Source organism: Petromyzon marinus, chromosome 74, assembly GCF_048934315.1.
Source record: "Petromyzon marinus isolate PM22_M1 ecotype Great Lakes invasive population chromosome 74, UKy_Petmar_22M1.pri1.0, whole genome shotgun sequence".
In the NCBI taxonomy this organism is placed as follows: Eukaryota; Metazoa; Chordata; class Hyperoartia; order Petromyzontiformes; family Petromyzontidae; genus Petromyzon; species Petromyzon marinus.
This window is the reverse complement of record NC_133740.1, coordinates 6576693-6587945: the sequence shown is the minus strand read 5'-3', so window position 1 is coordinate 6587945 and position 11253 is coordinate 6576693. Positions and strand designations below refer to the sequence as shown.

Sequence of the window (11253 nt, the reverse complement as noted above, 5' to 3'; positions counted from 1 at the left end):
GTAGAGGAGGAGGTGGAGGAGGAAGAGGAGGTAGAGGAGGAGGTAGCGGAGGATGAGTTGGAGGAGGTGGAGGAGGTGGAGGAGGTGGAGGAAGTGGAGGAGGAGGTAGAGGAGGAGGTAGAGGAGGAGGTGGAGGAGGAAGAGGAGGTAGAGGAGGAGGTAGCGGAGGATGAGTTGGAGGAGGTGGAGGAGGTGGTGGAGGAGGAGGTGGAGGAGGTGGAGGAGGTAGCGGAGGAGGCGGAGGCGGTGGAGGAAGTGGAGGAGGAGGAGGTAGCGGAGGAGGTAGAGGAGGAGGTGGAGGAGGAGGTAGCGGAGGAGGTAGCGGAGGATGAGTTGGAGGAGGTGGAGGAGCGTGGCGAACCGGTAAACGAGTAGAGAGCTCGGCACTGGGATGCTGCGGGCGGTGCCGCCTCGTTCTCCTCATCGTCGTCGTCAAAGTCGTCGTCAAAGTCGTCGTCAAAGTCGTCTTCTGAGTCGCCCGCCCGGCCCACAGCCCGGGGGTCTCCAGCACCGTCGCCACTCCTGCGTCACACACACACACACGTACACACACACACGTACACACACACACACACGTACACACACACATGTACACAACAACAACAACAACCGCCATTCGCCACTAAGTGGCGGTGACGTCACCACGACGCTTGTGCCAGGCTATGTGCACCCTGAGGCCACGTGAAGCGTCGAACGCCCGCTGGCAGGAGGTCACGGGGCAGACCCAGGTGCCACGGGTCGACTGACTGAGATGACTGGCTGATGCACCACCTGTGCCCCCTACTGTGCCAACCTGCTGTGCTTTAGCCACCCGGCGCTCCGCTTGCTGTTGTGAGCGTCGCTCCTCCGCCCTCCGTTGTTGTTGGAGGGCGACTGCCTCCAACTGCCCAGTAGCATCCTTCACGAGCCTCCTCCACAGAGGCCGATCTTGACACCGCTGGTACCAGTCATCGGCAAGTCCACTCAGCTCCACGTCCTCCTGTACCACATCACTCCATCTCTTCTCTAGCCCGTGCCGCGCCCGCTTAGCCCCCTCAATCCGGCCAAACAAAAGCAGTTTCGGCATGCGGTGGCTGGGCATGGGGGCTACATGACCCAGCCATCGCAGCCTTGCCTGCCGGAGGAGCTCACCGATGGGACCCTGCCCAGATCTTTCAAGGATTTGTGAGCTCCTCACACAATCCAGTCTGGTTAAACCCAGGATGGATCGTAGGCAGGCCAGCCTAAATGTTTCTAACCGGCGAAGATGTTCCATTAGGGGGGTCCACGTTTCGCAAGCGTAGAGAAGGGAGGGAATGACCGTGGCCGAGAAGACCTGAAGCTTAGTGCGGAGCGACAGACCAGGTAGCTTCCACACAGCGTTACGCAACCGATGAAAAGATATTGCCGCTCGACTGATTCGGAGTGAGACCTCTGCTGTTAAACTGGAGCCAGTCATAAGCACACTGCCCAGGTATGGGAAACTCTCCACTCTCTCCAAAACTGCCCCATCACCGATTGGGAGTTGTGGGGGTGGAGTGTCCGATGGTACAAAATACCCAGGCAGGTGCTTAGTTTTGGTGGGGCTGATGGTAAGGCCCCACCTCTTAGTGGCACGCTCCAGTCTCAGCAGCAGCGTCTCCAACTCCTCCTCTGACTGAGCAGCTATTACCAAATCATCAGCATACATAACGTGGTTGAGCAATAGGGAGCCATCCCTTGACCGCACCCGGGCATCGATTAGCCTCCCATTATATCTGTACCATATGGAGATTCCCCCGGTACAGCTATTGAAGGCTTCACGAACTACGTGGTCAAAATAGATGTTAAATAATGTGGGAGCCAGAGGACATCCCTGTCGCACCCCAAGGTGTACAGGGAATGGCTCTGACTCCCGGCCACGTAGTTTTACCCGGGCCCGCTCACCATCATGAAGGTCCTTAATGATCGTGAGCAGAGGGTCAGGTACTCCAAAAGCACGAAGAACGACCCAGAGCCCAGGCCTACTGATGGTATCATAGGCCTTGACCAGGTCAATAAAGCAGAGATGTAGGTCTTGTTGGAATTCCCTACACCTCTGCTGTAGCAGACGGACAGAAAATATGGCATCTGTGCAGGACCGCCCTTTCCTGAAACCGCATTGGGGCTCCGCAAGCCTCTCCTCAGCGTGCCTGGCAAGGCGATGCTGAATAATCCTTGCCAGGACCTTTCCCGGCACACTGAGGAGTGAGATGCCCCTGTAGTTGTTACAGTCTGTGCGGTCCCCCTTCTTAAAAAGGGGGACCACCAGGGCATCCTTCCAATCCTGCGGAACCCGTCCAGTGGTCCAGACTGTTGTTATGATGTCATATAGGGCAGTCTGTGCACAAACGCCACCCTCCCTCAGCATTTCGCTTGGGAGATCATCTCTGCCCGCTGCCTTTCCTGGTCTCAGACTCCGGATCGCCTTCAATACTTCCTCAGCAGATGGCACCTCAGCCAGCCACTCACAGGGGGTGACTTCATCCAATATTTGAGGCACCGCAGCCTCAGCAGGGTCATCCTCACTTTGTGCCACGATGTTTTCCTGGCTGAGGGATTTTCCCTCCCCCAGGACCTCACAGAAATGCTCAGCAAATCTGCGAACCTGTTCCTGGTGGTCGGAAATTGGATCACCGTTTTTTCCCCTAATGATGGTAATAGGTGTGGCGCTGCAGGTTACTTTTTTGATGGAGTTAAATAGAGATTTGTGATCACGGGCCACTGAGGCAGACTCCATCTCCTCAGCAACCCGCGACCACCACCCATCCTTGCAGCGCCTCACGGCTCTCCGAACCTCCGAGCGAAGGCTGCGGTACGCCTCCTCATTCTCTGACGTGGGATTCTGTAGCCGATGACAGTGGGCCTGTCGCTTTTTCTCAACCATCCTGAACAACTCCTCTGTCATCCAGGGTGTCTGGGGAGGTCTGGACCGCGTACCCAAAGCAGCCATTGCAGCTGCATGAGTCACAGTCCTAAACCTCGCCCATTTACCCTCGACATCAGGAGGAGTCGGGGACGATGCCAATCCCAGCCGCAAGCGATGATGAAATTCTCGCTTGCAACTTTCATCAGATAACTGAGACCAGGCCACTTTAGGTTGGAATGGGGTCCTGGGTGTACACCCACCACCGGAGTGGAAGAATGGCAGGCGCATCTTACAGATGACTAGTCGATGGTCAGAGGGCAGATCAGCTCCACGGTAGGTCCTGGTGTCAAGGACATGGGCTCGCATTCGCTGGTCCGTCACTATGTAGTCCAGCAGATGTTCTTGCTTGGACCCGGCATGCATCCATGATGTTGTGTGGATGCGCCGATGCCGGAACAGCGTGTTGGTAATTACAAGCCCATGGGCTGCACAAAAATCTAGCAGCCTCCTACCGTTGTTATTGAGCTGATCTGGCCCATGCCCTCCAATCACTCCAGACCAGGTGCCAGTATCATGACCAACTCGGGCATTGAAGTCACCCAACATGATGACTCTATCCCGAGGGGCCACTTTAGCCAGCACCTGTGACAGGAGGTCATAGAAGGCATCTGACTCATCGGCTTTGCCTGCATCCCTCCACGGATGTTCATCTTCGGTGGGGGCATAAGTAACCACGACCACCATTCCTCGCCTCCGGTTGATGGGAAGGCGAGCCCAAAGTAGCCTGGGGCTTACAGCTTCCCACACCTCACCGCCACGCTCCCACGCCCCCTTCATTCTTTTGTTCAAAAGAAGACCCACACCCTGTTGTTTGGCAGTCTGCTGCCCCGAGTAGAGGACTGTCCACCCCTCATGGTGGCAGGAGCCAGAGCCGGTCCACCGGACCTCCTGAATGCCGCATAGATCCAGGCGGTACCGGTCCAGCTCCCGACAGAGGAGTGGCAGCCTCTCCTCTGCAGTGAGCGTTCGAACATTCCACGTGGCCACCCGTAGTGGCTTTTCGTTGTTTCTGGAGTAGCCCCGAGGGTAGGTATTCAATCTCCTGGCTCCGCCAATTGGGGTTTGGCCAGGAGACGTCATAGACGCCTGGCCCCCCGGGGCCTCCGGCACAAGCTTAGTTGTTACATATTTCAGTTTAATTCGTGGTTTCGTGGTAATTAATTGAAGGTGGAGGGGTTACCAGCCCCTCGCGCCCGTCCAGAGCCCCCGTTTAGCCCCTGTGGTGGACACATATGCCATGAGGGGAGGAGCCAATCAAAATTGGATCTCCCCCCACAGCGCTGTCCACGACAGAGTTGCCCGTCCGGCACACACACACACACACGTACACACACGCACACACACACACACACACGTACACACACACACGCACACACACGCACACACACACGTACACACACACACGCACACACGCACACACACGCACACACACGCACACACACGTACACACACGTACACACACACACGCACACACATGTACACACGCACACGCACGCACACACACACGCACACACACGTACACACACACACGTACACACGCACACACACGTACACACACACACGCACACACACACACGCACACACACGCACACACACACACGCACGCACACACGCACACACACACACGCACACACACACGTACACACACACACGCACACACGCACACACACGCACACACACACGCACACACACGTACACACACGTACACACACACACGCACACACATGTACACACGCACACGCACGCGCACACACACACGCACACACACGTACACACACACACGTACACACGCACACACACGTACACACACACACGCACACACACGCACACACACACACGCACGCACACACGCACACACACACACGCACACACACACACACACGTACACACACACGCACACACACGCACACACACACGCACACGCACACACACACGCACACACACACACGCACACACACACACACACGAACACACACACACGCACAAACACACGTACACACACACGAATACACACACACACAGGCATACACACACACGCACACACACACGAACACACACACACACGCACACACACACACGTACACACACACACGCACACACACACACGCACACACGCACACACACACAAACACGAACACACACACACACACGTACACACACACACACGCACACACACACACACACGCACACACACACACATACACACACGTACACACACACACACGTACACACACACACGCACACACACACACGTACACACACACACGCACACACACACACGTACACACACACACACACACGTAGACACACACACACACGTAGACACACACACACACGCACACACACACACACGCACACACACACACACGCACACACACGTACACACACACACCACACACGCACGCACAACGCTTACGCACCGCACCAGGTTTACCCCATTTTTGAGGCCGAGTCGACCTAGGGGTAGGAGGCCCAGGAACCGGTTCGGAGAATCGCCACCGGTGGCGTCGGCCGTGAGCGGGGAGCGAACGCGGCGCGGCGCGGCGCTAACCGCTGCACCACCGCTCCCCGCACTGACGCACGGACACAGGCACGGGGGGTGGGGGGGAGGGGCTCACCTCTGCACGGGGGGGGGCTGGCTGGGCCTCACGCTCCTGCGCTGCGTCCGCCGGTCCCGCCGGGGGTCGCGACCTTCCGTCTCAGCCAGCAGCTGCTGCTCGGGGGTCAAGGGGGGTGGGGTCAAGGGGGGTCAAGGGGGGGGTCGAGGGGGGGTCGAGGGGGGGTCAAAATGAGAGAGTCACGGAGGGGCGAGAGACGTAGCGGTGCCGGTGAACGCGGCATCACGATGATGATGATGATGCGGTGGTGGCGGTGGTGGTGACGGTGGTGGTGGTGGTGATGGTGGTGGTGATGGTGGTGGTGGTGGCGGTGGTGGCGGTGGTGGCGGTGGTGGCGGTGGTGGCGATGGTGGTGGTGATGGTGGTGATGGTGGTGGTGATGGTGGTGGTGACGGTGGTGGTGGTGATGGTGGTGGTGATGATGGTGGTGGTGGTGATGATGGTGGTGGTGGTGGTGATGGTGGTGGTGATGATGGTGGTGGTGGTGGTGATGGTGGTGGTGGTGGTGGTGATGGTGGTGGTGGTGGTGATGGTGGTGGTGATGGTGGTGGTGATGGTGGTGGTGATGGTGGTGAGGCATCGGGGGTGGGTGGGTCACCTGCAGCCTGCGACGTGTGTGTGTGAGGCCCCGGCTGCGTGCCTGAACCTCGGCCAGCTGTGGCTCCAGGCTGGCGGCGTCGCCCAGGCTGGGCGTGTCGCTGTACACGACACGCATCTTCAGCAGCGCAACCCTGCTCACACGCGTCGCACACGCGTCACACACGCGTCACACACACGTCACACACGCGTCACACACGCGTCACACACACGTCACACACGCGTCACACACGCGTCACACACGTGTCACACACACGTCACACACGCGTCACACACACGTCACACACACGTCACACACGTGTCACACACGCGTCGCACACGCGTCACACACACGCGTCACACACGCGTCACACACGCGTCACACACGCGTCACACACGCCACACACACGCGTCACACACGCGTCACACACGCGTCACACACGCGTCGCACACGCGTCGCACACGCGTCACACACGCGTCACACACGCGTCACACACGCGTCACACACGTGTCACACACGCGTCACACACACGCGTCACACACGCGTCACACACGCGTGGCTTTCGGGCGGCGGGTGAGGCGTGTGCGCTCGCACGTAGCCTGGGGTAAGCGCCGCGGTGACGTCAACGCCGCCTAGTGGCGGTTGTTGTTGTTGTTGTTGTGCACGTGCGAGGTAGTCAACATCGCCTAGCCACCATGATGATGATGAGAGACACAGACCTCCTGTAGACTAAGCGAGGTAGTTCACATCTCATAGCCACCGTGATGATGATGATGAGAGAGAGAGAGAGACAGACCTCCTGTAGACCAGGCGAGGTAGTCAACATCTCATAGCCACCGTGATGATGATGATGAGAGAGACACAGACCTCCTGTAGATCAGGCGAGGTAGTCAACATCTCATAGCCACCGTGATGATGATGAGAGAGACACAGACCTACTGTAGATCAGGCGAGGTAGTCAACATCTCATAGCCACCGTGATGATGATGATAGAGAGACACAGACCTCCTGTATACCAGGCGAGGTAGTTAACATCTCATAGCCACCGTGATGATGATGATGATGAGAGAGAGACACAGACCTCCTGTAGACCAGGCGTGGTAGTTAACATCTCATAGCCACTGTGATGATGATGAGAGAGACACAGACCTCCTGTGTACCACGCGAGGTAGTTAACATCTCCTAGCCACCGTGATGATGATGAGAGAGAGAGACACACACACAGACCCCCTGTAGACCAGGCGAGGTAGTTAACATCTCATAGCCACCGTGATGATGATGATGAGAGAGAGACACAGACCTCCTGTGTACCAGGCGAGGTAGTCAACATCCCCTAGCCACCGTGATGATGATGATGATGAGAGAGACACAGACCCCCTGTAGACCAGGCGAGGTAGTCAACATCTCATAGCCACCGTGATGATGATGATGATGAGAGAGACACAGACCTCCTGTGTACCACGCGAGGTAGTTAACATCTCCTAGCCACCGTGATGATGATGATGAGAGAGAGGGACACACACACAGACCTCCTGTAGACCAGGCGAGGTAGTTAACATCTCATAGCCACTGTGATGATGATGATGAGAGAGAGACACAGACCCCCTGTACACCAGGCGAGGCAGTCAACATCTCCCAGCCTCCGCGGCGGTCGTGACGCGGAATCGATCCCGGGTTCCGGGCCTACCCCTAGGCCCCGTTTCCCAGGATGCAGTTGTGAACATTCCCAGGGTGCAGTGCGATTCCCCCCCACCCCACCCCCCCCCCCTCCCAAACACCGTCGTGCCTCTGGTCGTGGTCGAGCCGCAGGTCGCGCTCCGTCTCGTCCAGACGCTGCAGGAGACGCCGGTGGCGTTGGTCTGGTGGCAGCTCCCGGAGCTCCAGCAGTTCCTCGTTCAGCCGGGCCTCCCGGTCGTCGCCCGCCTCGTCCGCTCGGCCTGCCTGCGCGCCGCGACGCCGGACAACTCGGGTGACGCCACAACCCACCTCCTCCTCCTCCTCCTCCGCCTCCTCCTCAGCTGGAGGGGGGCGGGAGCTGTGGTGAGGGACCGCCGGATCGCCGGAAGGCGGCGCTCGCCGGCACGGCCGGGAGAAGGGCCGAGGCCGGCGGCAAAGAGGCACAGCGGTGTCGGCCCCCCCCCCCCTCGGCCACCCCCCCCCTCGGCCCCTCCCCCCCTCGGCCCCCCCCTCGGCCCCTCCCTCGGCCCCCCCCCTCGGCTCCCCCCCCTCGGCCCCCAACCATTGTCGCACCTTCAATTTGTAGCCTGTAACAGGCTGCAGGGGCAAGTGCTGTTAGCGAGTAGCAGCGCCACCTGTGAAGGCTACCGGCACTGTGGCACACACAGAGGGGGTGGGTGGCCAGCAACCACGCCCGGCCGCCTTTGTTTCCCCCAGTGCTAGCGATGTTCACTACGCTACACACCGCTACACCAGGTTGACTCATTTGAGGCTAGGGGAGGAGGCCCAGGACCGGTTCAGAGAATCGTCACCGGTGGTGAGGGGGGATCGAACTCGGGTCGCCAGGTTCATAGCGCAGCGTAGCGCTAACCGCTACACTATCGCTCACACACACGCACACACACATACACACACACACACGCACGCACACACACATGCACACACATACATACATACAAACATACGCACACACACACGCACATACACACATACACACATACGCACGCACACACGCACGCACACACGCACGCACACAGGCACACACAACAACAACAACCGCCATTCGCCACTAAGTGGCGGTGACGTCACCATAACGCTTGTGCCAGGCCATGTGCACCTTGAGGCTACGTGAAGTGTCGAACGCCCGCTGGCAGGAGGTCACGGGGCAGACCCAGGTGCTACGGGTCGACTGACTGAGATGACTGAGATGCACCACCTGTGCCCCCTACTGTGCCAACCTGCTGTGCTTTAGCCACCCGGCGCTCCGCTCGTTGTTGTGAGCGCCGCTCCTCCGCCCTCCGTTGTTGTTGGAGGGCGACTGCCTCCAACTGCCCAGTAGCAGCGTCCTTCACGAGCCTCCTCCACAGAGGCCGATCTTGACACCGCTGGTACCGGTCATCGGCAAGTCCACTCAGCTCCAAGTCCTCCTGTACCACATCACTCCATCCCTTCTCTAGCCTGTGCCGCGTCCGTTTAGCTCCCTCGATCCGGCCGAACAAAAGCTGTTTCGGCATGCGGTGGCTGGGCATGCGGGCTACATGACCCAGCCAACGCAGCCTTGCCTGCCAGAGGAGATCACCGATGGGACCGTGCCCAGATCTTTCAAGGATTTGTGAGCTCCTCACACAATCCAGTCTGGTTAAACCCAGGATGGATCGTAGGCAGGCTAACCTAAATGTTTCTAACCGGCGAAGATGTTCCATTAGGGGGATCCACGTATCGCAAGCGTAGAGAAGGGAGGGAATGACCGTGGCCGAGAAGACCTGAAGCTTAGTGCGGAGCGACAGACCAGGTAGCTTCCACACAGCATTACGCAACTGTTGAAAAGATATTGCCGCTCGACTGATTTGGAGTGAGACCTCTGCTATTAAACTGGAGCTGGTCATAAGCACACTGCCCAAGTATGGGAAACTCTCCACTCTCTCCACAACTGCCCCATCACCGATTTGGAGATGTGGGGGTGGAGTGTTCGATGGTACAAAATACCCAGGCAGGTGCTTAGTTTTGGTGGGGCTGATGGTATAGCCCCATCTCTTTGTGGCACGCTCCAGTCTCAGCAGCAGCGTCTCCAACTCCTCCTCTGAGTGAGCCGCTATTACCAAATCATCGGCATACATAGCGTGGTTGAGCAATAGGGAGCCATCCCTTGACCGCACCCGGGCATCGATCAGCCTCCCATTATATCTGTACCAATTGGAGATTCCCCCGGTACAGCTATTGAAGGCTTCACGAACTACGTGGTCAAAATAGATGTTAAATAATGTGGGAGCCAGAGGACATCCCTGTCGCACCCCAAGGTGTACCGGGAATGGCTCTGACTCCCGGCCACGTAGTTTTACCCGGGCCCGCTCACCATCATGAAGGTCCTTAATGATCGTGAGCAGAGGGTCAGGGACTCCGAAAGCACGAAGAACAACTCAGAGCCCAGGCCTACTGATGGTATCATAGGCCTTGACCAGCTCAATAAAGCAGAGATGTAGGTCTTGCTGGAATTCCCTACACCTCTGCTGTAGCAGATGGACAGAAAATATGGCATCTGTGCAGGACCGCCCTTTCTTGAAACCGCATTGCGGCTCCGCAAGACTCTCCTCAGCGTGCCTGGCAAGGCGATGCTGAATAATCCTTGCCAGGACCTTTCCCGGCACACTGAGGAGTGAGATGCCCCTGTGGTTGTTACAGTCTGTGCGGTCCCCCTTCTTAAAGAGGGGGACCACCAGGGCATCCTTCCAATCCTGCGGAACCCGTCCAGTGGTCCAGACTGTTGTTATGATGTCATATAGGGCAGTCTGTGCACAAACGCCACCCTCCCTCAGCATTTCGCTTGGGAGATCATCTCTGCCCGCTGCCTTTCCTGGTCTCAGACTCCGGATCGCCTTCAATACTTCCTCAGCAGATGGCACCTCAGCCAGCCACTCACAGGGGGTGACTTCTTCCAATATTTGAGGCACCGCAGCCTCAGCAGGGTCATCCTCACTTTGTGCCATGATGTTTTCCTGGCTGAGGGATTTTCCCTCCCCCAGGACCTCACAGAAATGCTCAGCAAATCTGCGAACCTGTTCCTGGGGGTCGGAGATTGGATCACCGTTTTTTCCCCTAATGATGGTAACAGGTGTGGCGCTGCAGGTTACTTTTTTGATGGAGTTAAATAGAGATTTGTGATCACGGGCCACTGAGGCAGACTCCATCTCCTCAGCAACCCGCAACCACCACCCATCCTTGCAGCGCCTCACGGCTCTCCGAACCTCCGAGCGAAGGCTGCGGTAAGCCTCCTCATTCTCTGACGTGGGATTATGTAGCCGATGACAGTGGGCCTGTCGCTTTTTCTCAACCATTCTGAACACCTCCTCTGTCAGCCAGGGTCTCTGGGGAGGTCTGGACCGTGTACCCAAAGCAGCCATTGCAGCTGCATGAGTCACAGTCCTAAACCTCGCCCATTTACCCTCGACATCAGGAGG

At 57.9% G+C, this 11253-nt stretch overlaps 1 protein-coding gene across 1 annotated transcript in view; it reads right to left on the bottom strand.

The window, feature by feature from the left end:
• The window catches only part of LOC116958208 (formin-binding protein 1-like), a 38182-nt gene that overhangs the window by 2542 nt on the left and 24387 nt on the right, over nucleotides 1-11253 (bottom strand). The window contains exons 11-14 of the mRNA XM_076056181.1: nucleotides 7908-8062; nucleotides 6143-6275; nucleotides 5545-5639; nucleotides 362-522 (exon numbers count right to left, since the gene is read on the bottom strand). Of these exons, the coding sequence (XP_075912296.1) occupies nucleotides 362-522; nucleotides 5545-5639; nucleotides 6143-6275; nucleotides 7908-8062 (544 nt within the window). The remainder of the gene's footprint in view (nucleotides 1-361; nucleotides 523-5544; nucleotides 5640-6142; nucleotides 6276-7907; nucleotides 8063-11253) is intronic.